This window comes from Gymnodraco acuticeps, unplaced genomic scaffold (assembly GCF_902827175.1).
Source record: "Gymnodraco acuticeps unplaced genomic scaffold, fGymAcu1.1, whole genome shotgun sequence".
NCBI classification, from domain to species: Eukaryota; Metazoa; Chordata; class Actinopteri; order Perciformes; family Bathydraconidae; genus Gymnodraco; species Gymnodraco acuticeps.
The window spans coordinates 4,686,877-4,701,910 of NW_022991375.1; the positions used below are offsets into that span (position 1 = coordinate 4,686,877).

Consider the following 15,034-nt stretch of genomic DNA (forward strand, 5'->3'; position numbering starts at 1 on the left):
TTGTAGATTTGACCCTGCTGGGTAAAGCCACTGATAGTGAAGGGGGAACCGCTGCTGTTGGTGAAAGTGACAGTGGAAAGAAAACGGAAGAAGAGTGGAGAAAGATGAGTGTGAACCTTTTTACTTTCAGACTAGAGGTTCCAGTGTGATAAGGAGGGAAAGGCATGGAGAGATAGCAAAGGGAAAGAAGTGTGAGAGAGAAAGAGAGAGAGAGAGAACCGCTTTGAGGAGGAGGCACTGAAGCAGGGGACAGGCCTGAGTGAAGGGGGGTCAGGGGGGGGGAGTGGTTAGCCTCTATTACTGCCTGTATATAGAGAAGACGGGGTCTGACGGAGCAGATCCAGAGAGAGTGAGAAACGGGCACAAGAGAGACTGACTTTTTACCTCTCTTCCAGTGGATGACTTCCTGAGCAACACTTTTTTATTTTATCGGATTACAAAACCAGGATTTCTCCCTCCACTAAAGGTAACAACACTTTTATCTTTCTTCCCATTCCACAGACTTCAGACAGGTGCAGGCTCAACGTCACTGTGCTTAGTTTATGCTGATCTCATGTTACTTTAAATAGCTTTTGATTTATGGAAATTTAAACTCTTTTGATTTACATTTTTCTGAGATTAGAGCTAATCCCTGCCTGCTTTATTTAAAGAAAGGCACACAATTTAGTCTTTATTGTGGCGACATGTTTACCTTCTGGGTGTAGGATGTAGGACACAATATTGAAGTTATTAATAGGTTTAGAATATGAGCGGGAGACTTGCAAGGTTTTTTTTCTTCCCAAGAGGTTATTGAGTCCACTGTGTGTGGCGGATCCTGTTGTGTAATTCACAATAAAACTGATAACACAGATTGCAGTTATTCTCACGCTCACCTGTTGTGGTGCCGGCTCCTCTAGACACCTGCACGCTGTTATAAATACTCTCTGTTCTCCTTGACCTGGTGGCTGTTTTAAAAATAGAGCTGCAAAGATAATGGTCAAGGACTGTGTGACACTGGAGCTGAAAGGGCTTTTAATGCAGATATCCTAAAACAAAAAGCATGACTTATCTGTTGGGTGGTGCACTTTGTGTCTCAAAGTGCAGATGTGTGAAGGAAAGTGAAACAGTGGGATACAAAGTGTAAGCAGGGATCATTAAAGGTTTTTTTCACTAGAATACAAAAAAAAAGCGTTTCTCACTGACCTCTCACAGCCATACAGGTTTTTGGTTGTTCATGATTTAAATGTGTCTCCTAATATTTCTGCCTCCACCCCAAATAAATGGGGAGGTGGACACATTTTGAATTGAGCTCACAGCATTGAAAAGTACATTCAAATTATTCAAACTTGTTAAAAGCTGTCATAAAGACAATTGAGCAATTAGGCATATTCAAGACCTATCTGGACTCTGGGAAGAGATGCTGTAGAAGATTGAACACAACCCTGTCAGCTTCTTTGAATTTGATAAGAAACGGGGGAAATAAAACATTGCAAGATACCACAAAAGGTGAGGGAGATAATTTGTTCTGGAAATGTTGGGTTAACTGATCCTTTTTAATAAATGTATCTGAATATTATCATAGTTTCCGCTCTGTGTTGCTCAAGTTCCTGCGAGGTTTAAGTTGTGAACATGGTCCTGAGGCTGAGACTGTGACAGGGCAGTTCTAATTGTACTGTGTGTGTGTGTGTGTGTGTGTGTGTGGGTGTGTGTGTGTGTGTGTGTGTGTGTGTGTGTGTGTGTGTGTGTGTGTGTGTGTGTGTGTGTTGTGTTGTGTGTGTGTGTGTGTGTGTGTGTGTGTGTGTGTGTGTGTGTGTGTGTGTGTGTGTGTGTGTGTGGTGTGTGTGTGATGGTGTGGTGTGTGTGTGTGTGTGTGTGTGGGTGTGTGTGCTGTGTGTGTGTGTGTGTGTGTGTGTGTGTGTGTGGTGTGTGTGTGTGTGTGTGTGTGTTGTGTGTGTGTGTGTGTGTGTGTGTGTGTGTGTGTGTGTGTGTGTGTGTGTGTGTGTGTGTACATTATGCATGTGCAATGTGTGTGTGTGTGTCACCCTTGTTGAGGGTTCATTTGTCCCATGGCTGCAGTGTGGGATCAGTAGCTTGGCTACAGCTGTCTGCAGCACTGATGGACCATATGGCAGGTTCTGTAGGCTTCATTAGACTGAAAGGAGCTAAGATTATCAACTCAACTCAAATGTGTCTTCAGCTGAGAACTGTACAATTTATATTTGCTTATACATTAATTAAGGCACATTTTAGTTGCTCTACATTAAGAAGTGGGTTGCTCTGTTATTGGAAGTTATTGATTAAGGTATTGTTAGCAGCCATCATTAGGAGCACTTGTGTTTTTTTGACAGTTTGACCTAAAGGCCTCAGCAACAGCTCGTTCAGCAGACTGGTGGGTGTTTTATTGCACTGCTGCTCAGAGTCCGCCACAACAAAACACTTGTGTAAAGGAGGGGACCTGCCCATCCCATGCTGCCATATGCCCATTTGTGAGTGTGTGAGTGAGGTGTGTGTGACTAAAGGCCCAGTCATGCAGAAAACAGGACAGCAAATATATTTTCCAGAGCTCTGCTTTATGTGGAGAGTGTCCATTGTGCTGTGAGATCTGATTGTGTAATTAATGATGCTATTTATGTTAGCAGTGGGCCAACCCCTCGCCTTTGTCCTGCACCTCACCAACTCACACACTCAGTAACCTGAGACCAATACACACACACACACACATCCACACAAACAATTATACACATGGATGATTGTTTGACCTTTGTCTGGCCTGAGAGTGAGAGTTGGGGATTACTCGTGTACACACACGTACACACACACCCGGTCATTGAAGGTGTTGCACGTGTACCAATACTTGAAAAATAAATAGTGTGGCAGTTAAATTCAGTGGAATACCTGTATTACCGACACGGTGGCCAAAGGGAAATGTACCTATTTGCATCAAAGTCAAATAAAAAATCACGATCAGGTGACACAAATAGTGAAAGCACTTAATTCACACTTTCCATTTCTTAAATCACTCAATGTTTAGATTGTCAGAGTCACCAGCTAGGGCACAAGTGTGAGTCTATTAGCTTTTGTGACTTAATAAACAGACATGTACTGTATGTTTATAGTTTCCCTCTGCCTGCCTTGTTGCTGTGCCAGCATGACATTTGGATAAACTTTATTGTCCCTCATGTCCATTACAACTGGATGTGGGCTGTGGCTGTTCACTCAGACAATTTCCTTGAGTGTGACGGATTAGCTTTGACAACAGGACATTACTTTATTTCCGGTACTAAGATAGCATGCTAATATCATACAGCAACAACCCCCTCCCTCATTGTAAATGCACTGACAAGTCCCTCTTAGATAAAGTAAAAATAATAATAATTACAGGATTATAGTGCAGCTGGATTAACATGTAACAGTTCTTGAACTGTCAGTACTTGTGAAGTACTGACAGTTCAAGTAGGACTTTATCCCAGCACTAGGAGAGGAAATAAAGAAAATGAGGGAACCACATGAAGGGCTGACAGTCCAAGAAGGTTGCTAAAAAACCTTTCACCTGCAGACCTGAAGTAATCCTATTGTATATCATTCAATTAGTTTAAATACCTCATCACATGCATGTTTTCCAGCACTTTCTTGCTGAGTGCATTTTCATATTTAGCTGCTGTTTGTCTTGGAAGCTTGAGGGAACATGAGAATAAATAAGCAGATGATCTCCTGGAATCATGTGGGTTTGCTGCCAGCTCTCTTTAAATGTATCTTCTGTGTGTGTGTTTGTGTTCAAACCGAGTTCATGTGCATCAGTGTGTATGTGAATTACGAAGCGGGAGGTTGACAGTGTGTTGGCAGCAGTCATACTCCAATTATGCTGCTCACAGTGTGAACTCTCCACCTCACTTCCTGTGAGATTGTGAAGCATTTGGAGTGTCTCTTGTTAGGAAAAGCGGGCCAACGTTCACACACGCTTTTCTTTTATAGTATTACCTTTACCTAAACATCTTTCTATCCTATTTCCTGTCTGCTCTTTCTCCCAGATTCATCATGAAGCTCTTCCTGTTGTCGGTGGCGGCGCTGCTCCTGGTGGTGGCAGAGAGCTCTGCAGAAAGAATCCTGTCCAGAAGAACCAAGAGGGATCTGGCCAACCCGCTGCATGTTGGGGGCATCAGGGACCCTCATGGCTCCTACTGCGAGAGGAGGGGGGGCTGCTGCCCCGGCAGAGACGACATCTGCACCGTTCCCTACCTGGACACCATCTGCTACTGCGACTTGTTCTGCAACCGCACCATCTCCGACTGCTGCCCCGACTTCTGGGGACATTGTCTGGGCATTCAGCCGCCTTTCATAGGTGAGTAAGGGTGCACAAGCCAGGGTGTAAATGTTTGTATCAGTGAGTTTGCAGATGTGTGTGGGCCTGTCGTAGATGGTTAGGCTCACAGAGAGCAACACAGAAACCCACTGACAGACTCAGCAGCATGAAACCTAAAAATGAAATTACATACCTGCTTTTTTCAAATCACAAGAAAGAAACATGGTTCAAGTAATAATTTCGATTTAAGTAAAAGTCTGTTAATTATCTTTTAACAAATAGGTAACACAATGGTGATTGAGCCTATGACCCGCTGATGAAAGCTCTTGTATTTGCAGTTTTACAGACGGTGTGTCTCTGGGCGACACTGTATCGATTATAAACTTCAATAACTGCTTATCACCATTTGTTCGATTGTAACTTTAAATTAAGAAATGTACAAACATGATTGGACAGGCCATATTTGTTAGGCCTGTATAACTTGTTTTTTCAAATAAATACATATTAGAACTTGATGCTGAAATAAAATGTAAGTAAACAGATACATTCCTAAAAAAACATTTCCCTGCAAAAAAAAAAGTAAGATTATCGTCCTTTCAGCAAAGATTAAAATAACAATCCCCTCTCCCGTTCCTGCTCCTATGTCCTCTTCCGGTCATTTTTTTTTAACAGTCCCTTAGTAGAAAGGTTAAGATTTTAGCTAATTTAGTATTCTCTTTTCTTACTACTGTTTGATTCCCTACATTCCCTATAGCCTCCTCTCAGTGCAGAGGTGTAAAATGTGCCAGCGACAGCAGAGGCCTACCTGAGAACAGAGCAGGGAACAGTGGGCTTCTTATTAAGCCAGACAGAGGGGGGGTGGATGGAGGGATGAATGGAGGTCAGGAGAAAGAATGTGGGCTATGTGGCGGGAAGGAGGGACAGTGAGCGGGCGCAGGACCGGAGGTAGAGGGATCGCCGCAGGTATGTGTTCCCCGGACGACAAAGTAGCGGGATCATGATCTGGGACACAAAAATGAATGCATGTTAAGACACACACACACACACACACACACACACACACACACACACACACACACACACACACACACACACACACACACACACACACACACACACACACACCACACACACACACACACACACACACACACACACACACACACACACACACACACACACACACACACACACACACACACACACACACAGCCTGGAGGAAAGCTATGGTACTTCAAAAGAAAGGGGGTGATAGATTCTATTTTAAAATGTGTCTCTCTGTTTTGTCACAAGTTGATGTAATCCATGACTCAACATTCAATGCTAGATTTTTCTCGTTATGTTGTAAAAGTTAGTGTCTAAGTATAATATTTGCTTACATAAAACAATGTCCCCATCACATCATAGAAAAGAGTCACGCTAACTTATTACATGAAACCACATACTTTCAGTCCAACAGAATCCCCCTGATATAAAATCCTTCAATGCCAATGAGTAACTTGTCACACTGCTCTGCAGTAACTCAGTGCGGAGACAGCTGTGAGGGGGATGATGGGTAACAGAGGGCCTCACTCATAAATCACACAATCAGCTCTGGGCCTCACACAAGAGGAAAGGAAACCTGCACACATTGTAAATCTTCAGCCAGCTCATGCCTTAAATTCCACATAAAACTCACACTGACAGCATCTTCCACTGTAAATGCTTTAGGAAAAACCTCCCTGTAAGTCTGTCAACAAGTCAATATAGTTTTCACAATTTATAAGTAAGCAGGGTTTAAGTGTAATGGGTCAAAATAAATCAAAAGCACTGCTTATATTGTGTCACTGCAGAATGTACAAAACATTTATTGGTGTTTAATTATTGATGTACTAGACGAGCTTTTCCCACTGGAGGTGGTGAGGTGGAGAATAATCAGTTTAAAGCGTGAAGAGGGCCCAGGAAGCCTGGGAAGGCAGCAGAAAAGCTAGCTCCACATTCCTACACTGGATTACTGGAGCTCAGAGCTGCTTAGACTGCAAATATTCTGTGTGTACACTCACATAGGAACACACACAGGGAGTTATGATAACACTTTTTATTGTGCTTGCAAGTGAAGGCATCATATTGTATTATATTAGGTGTGCCTGCACCTCGGTCTCCCTGTGTATTATTATAAATATTAAACTGCGACTCTTTGTCTCCTCTCAGGCACCTGCGAAAGAAATGGAAACACATTCTTTTCAGGGCAAACATACAGAGAGAACTGCAATTTATGGTATGTAAACTCCTTTTTTCTCACTCTTTTAACCTATTAAATGCCCCATTTCGTAGCTTGGAAACTTCCTCTATGTTCACTTCATCTATATTCTCTGCACTACTTGTCATGAGACTTCATATAAACCACTAAATGCTTAAACTGAAAGATATATTCAAGCCCAATATGCCATGTTTTTATGGATGTGCTATAACAACAAAATGTAGATCTCTTGGGCATCACATTTTCCACATTTCATACTGATATTCCTAAAACCTCTGGGATCTGGGGTAAACAGTTGGGTGGGTTTGCACACAGCACATGTGTTTCTAATAATAAAGCCACTGGTGGGTGTAACATTCAGCTTTTCTATCTATATTTTTTGTGGAAGTCTTATGACAGGATCTTCATATCACACACACGTTGTCCCTTTCTACCTCCGCTTCCTCTACTGTCCCTCCTTGTTTATAACGGGATCATTCTTTATAAGTTGTTTTGACAGCAGGAAAAAGTACAGGTGTAAATTATACATTACTGATAGGTGGTTTACATTAACCATAGCTGGTGCTAGTATTGTGCGCTCTACTCTGGCAGACTGTCACTGTACGGACACTTGACAAGGACATAGCCATCATTTTTGTTATTTGTTACAGCTAGTGCTTTTCCTGCCTTGACAAGTTACAATGACTGTTTTGATATGGCCTAGTGCAGTATGAGAGTTATGAGATAGACAATAAAGAAATTCACACTTAAAGTTAAGGAAACAAGTGACTTTAGGTGGGTTTTAGATGCTACCAAGAACAATATGTATTACATCAGTTGAGTAGGTTCTATTTCCGGTTTGCTTTGTTGGTTTAGTTGTTAGTTTGTTGATTTTCATCAGCCAAGGAAAGCCGATGCAAATATTTATGTGGATTCACAAATAATTGTTCACTTAAGTTGACATTGCAAACATAGGGTATGGCCTTGGGGGAGGAGTTAGTCTTGTTTTCAAATTTGCTAGATAATTTATTAAATGGCTAATGTTGATAAAGCCTCTTTGTTATTATTTATCCCAAAGCATTCACTGTTATGATCTTAAAAAGTGAATACCAGCTCAGCAGTCTGTGTCTGTAACAGTATGTATAACTGAGAATACATAATAAAAAACAGGAAACTGGAAAATAAAGATACACATGTGTTCCCTATGCTGGATAATAAAACAAAGCCATGTATTCTTGTTTGCATTCTTTGTTTAGATCTCCTTGACAAGGTTGCATATTGTTTCCAGTCCAGCTTTGAATGTTATGACCCTCACATGATGAGAGTTTCTAAAAACAGTAGTTGAGATTAGCTCTGTCTTTTTTTATCTCCTTGGCCTTCTGCACGCTGAGGGCAACATGAGTCTGTTGTTATTTTTCTGCGAGATATCGGCGACAGTCAAGGAGAGGGAAATCAGATCTTGAGACACTAAAGGAAGGAGACAGATGAGGTCAAGTTAATGAAGACAGGAGGAAGGGAAGTTCAATTCCTCACCTGTCCTCCACTGTGATTTCTCACGTCTGTGTTATTTGATGTTCCTCAGAAACCCTGTGTACGTGCGTGAACATGTACACAAATGTTGTATACATCCTTATTATATTTATCCTAACGTAACAAGAACACCCTGTGGCTGTGTGTCACGACAAGTCCCAAACCAGGCTGACCCCGCTGATCTGCACATCCTCTGCTTAAAACCTCGCAGCTGTTTGACTGTAGAAGCTGCGCTGCGTCAATCTAAAAGGCCTGAAATATGACTTTTATCATGACAGCTCAATTAGATTCAACCTGAAGGGTCTGATGGTTGAGTCGATATGTGAAAAAGGCAGTTAATTGATGAATGGTGTGACAAGCTTTTCTACTTGAGGAAAGACTTGGGGAGGTTGGTCTAAAAATATCCTCCAGTGTCCCAGGTGACTGGAAAAAAGCGTTTATGTGCTAACTCCCCCTTTCACCATTAACAAAAGAGTCTTACACAAACGCTCTCACATGTGTTTGTAAAGGCAACACACATGGATGCTTGAAAAATGGCACCACCGCTGTGGTGCAGAGGGACACACACACTCCCTTTTCCTGCTCCCACTCTCTCCATTTATTAATTTCCCAAATGTGCGTCCTCCCGGCTCGGTCAGGGCTGCAGGGAGGAGGACAGCCAGGGCTTCCTCTCCGAGTCAAAAGGCTACTCTCCCTCTTTCCCTTCCAAAGTCTCCCATTAGCAGAGTTCAAAGTCCCACATGTTGTTATCTAACCTCCTACATGTCTTGATAAACCACTGGCTTAAGCAAACTAGAAAGCCACATATCAAAGATATAGTCCATACAAATCTGCTCTTTGACAATCAGTAGCACAATAGGTTATAACTTTTATTTTTAAATACTTCCTTGGCAGATTCAGTGCAAGACAGCACAGAGAGACAAGCTGACTGAGCATGAAGTATTAAAGCAATGAAGATGCACTGTGATGCATGGGCAGCATGGCACTGTGTTAATGGGATCCCAAGCTGAGACTTTTTCTTCCATGAGCCGTTGGCATCCTGAAGACTCTTTATCTGTCCCAAGTGATCTGAAACGCGGCGCCTCCTGCTCACACACAACCCAGAACGAGCAACTATCTCCTGATTTGGCAGCAGCTCTATGGTCTGAGTGCACTTTGGTTTGGACAACTGCCAATGCCAGCTTGTTTTTAAGGGGTTGCATAGTTCCTCAGATGAGGTAGACGCATCATATCTAAATGTACACACACATGGCTCTGATTCCCCTGATCTGACGATTTGGCGAGGCAATGTACCGATTCAGGAAACCTTATTGTCTATAAAATATTGTTAGAAAAAAGTGTCTTGGATGCTCACAAACATCATCATAAAATACACATGAAATGACTTAAATGTATTAAAACACAAAATAATTTATTAAATAAATAAGAGTAGGTGTGTAAAGCTGCTTTATAAGTAATACCATTATATTTGGCCTCGTGGATATTGGATATTGCAGTTGGAACTTAAGAGTTTTGGTTAGTCCTCATAGTTGGTCTTGGGCTGTTCCCCGATGGGAGTAGCTGGAGGACTGTGTAAAGGGTGTGTGAAGGGTCCTGAATGGAGAAGTTTGCCTTTTTATTTTAACTGCAGGACTGTAAATGTAAGTGATGCCGTAGTTGGTTGCGTTCTTGATACGTTTATTCTTTTGTTTCTGAGCCTCAAACAAACAAAAACAAACTCCAATCTGTGTACATGCATGATCTCAGTGGTGATTGGTGGTCTCTTTCTCTAAAAGACAGAGAATGTGAAAAATGGCCTCCCACTGTCCTCCGAAACATCATATTTCTTTTCTCAGGCGCACTCTGTCCCCCTGTCTCCATGAGTCTGTCATTATGCCTGTCCCAGTGTGTGCATCCTGTGCTATTACTGTATGAATGTATTGTTGTGTTTTACCCACTGGCGCTGAGCTGCATGTACAGTGTGTATTCCTGATGAAGGGAGAGAGAGGTTAAAAGTCACTGTCTCTCTCCTCTAATCAAAGCCATCAAAAGTGCCCGCTCTAAACTGTGTGTGTGTGTGTGTGTGTGAGTGCTGAAAATTGTTTTGTTGATCGGTTCTCAGAGACCCAGCAGGGAGGAGTCCAGTTTGAGAGGTGATAGACAGGTTGCAGTGTGACTGAAGGGGAATTGTGTGTGTGTGTGTGTGTGTGTGTGTGTGTGTGTGTGTGTGTGTGGGTGTGTGTGTGTGTGTGTGTGTGTGTGTGTGTGTGTGTGTGTGTGTGTGTGTGTGTGTGTGTGTGTGTGGGTGTGTGTGTGTTGTGTGGTGTGTGTGTGTGTGTGTGTGGTGTGTGTGTGTGTGTGTGTGTGTGTGTGTGTGTGTGTGTGGTGTGTGTGTGTGTGTGTGTGTGTGTGTGTGTGTGTGTGTGTGTGTGTGTTGTGTGTGTGTGTGTGTGTGTGTGTGTGTGTGTGTGTGTGTGTGTGTGTGTGTGTGTGTGTGTGTGTGTGTGTGTGTGTGTGTGTGTGTGTGTGTGTGTGTGTGTGTGTGTGTGTGTGTGTGTGTGTGTGTGTGTGTGTGTGTGTGTGTCCATCCTCCCGGGCAGGTTCCCCTCTGTAAACATGCTGTCTAATGTACAGTAGACTTTATGGTTGGAAGTCCATACACGCCCGTGTGGGATACACCCCTCATTCTTTCTCTCTCGCTAGCGAACTCATTTATTATGATATCCCCCGAACGGCGGCTGACCTTGCAGCTGTTATTTATGGTGACTTAGAAACTTTACTTAAGCAGGTACAGCAAGGGCCCTAAGAACGAAGATATTTACAGTCAGACTACCAAAAAAACATCTTTAAAATCTGCAGATGAACCAATCTGTGGGATTAATTTAAATGAAACATAATATGGAGTCCCGACATTTAATAAAGTTTATTTATATTAAACGGCCAACGTTGAGATACAGAGAGTAGAAATACTGATAAAGGGCGTTGTGATAGATTCATTTTATAATAATCGGACATTTTGGGAAGTATGCTTATTTGCTTCCTTGCTCAGAGTCAGATGAGAAGATTGATACCGCAGTGCTCTCGAATGAATATGTATAGGTGTTAGGCAGCCATCAGCCAGTTAGTTTAGCATCAAGACTTAAACTAAATCCTGATTATTAAACACACAAGTTATGGTTACTTATAGCTAACAAAGAGATTCACTTATTTGTTATCTTTAAAGGTGCTTTCCTTTCCCCCAGTTTCCAGTTTTTATAATAAGATAAGCTAACTAGCTGTTGGTGGTTTTCATATTTGCTATACAGTACAGGCAGAAAGTTGTCACACTATAGTGTGACAACTTGTAAAAAAGAAAGGAACATCATTGCAGAAGGTCTCCAGATTTAGTTTATGACATAAAGTAACATACTTTAGAGGAGAATGTAAAGTTTTAAAAGGACAGGACAGTTTTATTGTTTTGATTTAGTAAAGGATGTAATATACAGGTTGAATGTCTTGTCAGAATGGAACATCCATGATTACGGTTTTAAACAATGAATCGGACTGTTTGAAAGGTTTAGCAACAGCCAATCATTAACTTTGAAGTATGAGTGGAAGGTGAACTGAAGGCATCGTGACTCATCTGTGGCAGTACGGCAAGCCGTGTGTCTGGATCATTTTTGTCAAGCACAATTTTATTTTTTTTACTTAACTGAAGTGTTTCCATTTATGCTCCTCTGCATTTGAGAGAGAAATGTCAAACTGTTTACTACGCTTCAATTATTTCACCTGTTCATATTTTTTGTTTGAAACATACAAGCTTATGATGCATTGTTATAGATGTATTACAATATCCCAATGATATGTCCTTCTGAAAGGGTCAAACAGGACTTTCACTTTTAGAAGTCCGTAAATGGGTTTTTGTAAAGTAAAGGATTTTGATACTTTTCCAAAACACACACACACACACACACACACACACACACACACACACACACACACACACACACACACACACACACACACACACACACACACACACACACACACACACACAGTGAGTCATCAAAAAGTACATAGTGCAAGTTATTTTTGAGCATCCCTAAAGAAAACTTCCTCGTCATTATTAATATCCTGTTCTCTTATCCCTCCTGTCATCTTCTTCCTGGCTGAATATTTCCTTTGACCTCTCCCTCTGTTTTCTCACTCCCTCATTCCTTCTATTTCCATTTAATGTGACTGACGTCCTTTTTCCAATAATTGTCTTATTTAGGAATTCCTCTGAGCCCCTGCATATTTGTGTATGTCCCAGAAAGTATTTCTATTTTAGCTGTGACTTCACTGGATTTAGCATAAATAAATAAATACAACTATTATAATGCAATTACAGAGGCTAATGCCTTTTAATGGACTCATGTCTTTGCCCTTCTGTCTCTCCTCTGTAGTACATGTGGGACCACGGGACGCTGGGAGTGTGACCAGAACGCCTGTCTGATGGACCAGGACATCATCTATTCTGTTAACAGAGGGAACTATGGGTAAATAAAACAAATACAGCCTCACATAAATACACTCATATTAGGGTTGGCGTTCTAACCCTAACCTTATTATGTTTATTACAAACACATCCTCATTATATTTTGTGCTTCAGCTGGAAGGCAGGTAACTACAGTCAGCTCTACGGCATGACTCTGGACGAGGGTATCCGGTTCCGCCTGGGCACGCAGAGACCCTCCAGGACTATTATGAACATGAACGAAATCCAGGTACAGGACAGTTTTCTTTCTTCATACAAAGAAAATAAATACAGAAATAGAAACATGTGGGTTGTCAACTTCGTGAAGGCACAGGAATACAATTAAGTTTTGATATGCATATTCTCTGCTCAAGTGCCCTTCAGCAAGTCATGGAAACCTTTCCATCGTCAGTGTTTTGGAGATGACTTTTGACCTCTGACCTGGCTCTTAAAAGGTGGCATGAGTGAACTTTTTTCCATGGAAGATGATCAAGTTACTTGTTGCTACTGGGTGTAACCTCTGTAACAGGGGGTTCCCCTTTAAATTCCTCTTATAAAATAGCTGCTACTACATCACATATTAGATATGTGTTGTTACAGATTTTCAGTGTTGGTCAAAAGGAGGAGAGCAGGAAGTTGTTGCGACATGTGAGAATGCAGAGAATTAGGGAATTGTTACAGTTTTTCCGCTTATCACTTCTTCAAAAGCACCTGCGTACTTCCTGTTGGTGATATGATGATATTATGATTTTGTGGTATGCACTTTTACAACATTTTACAAAACGTTTCTCGCCTAATTACGGTGGTTTGTTGGTAAGTGATGGCGTCTCTGGCTGGAACCTCAGGCCTCTCTATTCCTCTCAGACTTTGTTTACATTTCAGCCAGACAGATTACATAAGACGGAACCAAAACATCGCACAGAGAAGAAGATGGAGGAGATGGTGGCTGCCTTGAGAATAAAGCCAATCTTCTCTTTAGTCTACACCTCCATCCACCCCATTCATCCATCTGTCCTCACTCCCCCCATCTAGTTCTCCCAACATTCCCCAACACTTCCACCCTAAAAACATCACGTCTCCCCCCCCCTCCTTCCGCCGTCAGCGTGTCCCTACCTGTGCAAGGAACCAGATCAGAGCCCATTCATAAATCTCTCTGTCGCTGTCTCCTCTCTTGTCTGTCTGTAGAGTCGACTCAGGTGTAACGAATAGTGAATTCATGAATGAATTAAGACATATTTTCGCAGTCTTTTCTCCACTTTTATCACGCCTTTCGGTCAGGTGTCTGTTATTTTGGACTTTAACCTTCCACAACTACAAATCTCCGACCAGAAGCACATTCCTTAGTTATGTATCAGGTGCCCATTTGTGCTTTGAATACCTCCCTAGTAATCAGAGGAATGCTGTGCAGCCAGGCAGAGAGAGTGCGGGACAGTTATACAGTAGTGTGTGTGTCTGTTATCACACATAACTCTGAGATTAAGAGAGGATCTAACCACGAGTGGAGACTAATAGATCGAGTATGTTTGGCATCTGGGATACACCTTCGAGTAAATATGCATTATCAGGAAAATACTTGCACTCCATCACTGACTTATCATCCTTATTAGGATTTATCTCACAGTGGTATTGGTATTTTAAATAGAGATAGATGCCAAGAGTTCAGCTGGTACAAATGACTCATTGGATGAAACTATGCGGCCTCATGGTTTCATGGAGAGGACGGGGATCAGAGGTTCCTGTTTCATCTACAGCGTCAGAGATTGACACTGGGCCAAATGGTCCTAATCGATTGTGAATAAATCCCTTCTACTGGAGGGTTGATTAGCAGGTTTACGTAATCTGCCTGTAATCCAAACTTGTTATACAAAGAGTCCACAAGTATTTCAATTGCAGTTGTTATATTGTGGGCAAATAATAGCAACACAGTCCCACTGCTGCTGCTCTGATCTGAGTTTTAAACAGCTGTTTCTTGTATTTTACTCTAAATCCTGTTTTACATAATAGGCTGACACTCATGAATAATGGTTTACTCTAAATGGTAATGTTTCCTCAATCAATCAGTTCTGTCAGAGTGCAACCGTAATTAAGCTGTATTTACTTGACTCTGTTTTTCTTCCTGTCAGATGAACATGGATCCTGAGGCAGAGCGTCTTCCAAGCTACTTCAACTCAACAGAGAAGTGGCCCGGAAAGATTCACGAACCGCTGGACCAGGGAAACTGTGCTGCATCCTGGGCTTTCTCCACTGCAGGTAGAATAGCAAAAAAAGGGGCATTGGTCAAAAAAGAAATCACCAAATACTAAGGTCTTGTTCCAAACACTGTGATTTGACATACCATAAACATACTTACAGGAGGATACAACCATTATTCTTAGAATCATCCGTTTCAGTTTTAAAATAGTTTGTCAGTTTTTTGCATGACATGTTTTAATATTGTCCATCCTCTTCACTAGCTGTGGCATCAGATAGAATCTCTATCCAGTCCATGGGTCACATGACTCCTCAGCTGTCACCACAAAATCTCATTTCCTGT

At 41.8% G+C, this 15,034-nt stretch overlaps 1 protein-coding gene across 1 annotated transcript in view; it reads left to right on the top strand.

The window, feature by feature from the left end:
• Positions 1-322: 322 nt before the first annotated feature.
• tinagl1 (tubulointerstitial nephritis antigen-like 1) overlaps positions 323-15,034 on the top strand; it is a 23,728-nt gene continuing 9,016 nt past the window's right edge. Inside the window, 7 exon segments of the mRNA XM_034241192.1 lie at positions 323-466; positions 4,008-4,318; positions 6,470-6,536; positions 12,431-12,523; positions 12,637-12,751; positions 14,625-14,751; positions 14,955-15,034. The exon segment at positions 14,955-15,034 is cut by the window's right edge and continues 71 nt beyond it. Of these exon segments, the coding sequence (XP_034097083.1) occupies positions 4,015-4,318; positions 6,470-6,536; positions 12,431-12,523; positions 12,637-12,751; positions 14,625-14,751; positions 14,955-15,034 (786 nt within the window). The 5' untranslated portion in view covers positions 323-466; positions 4,008-4,014.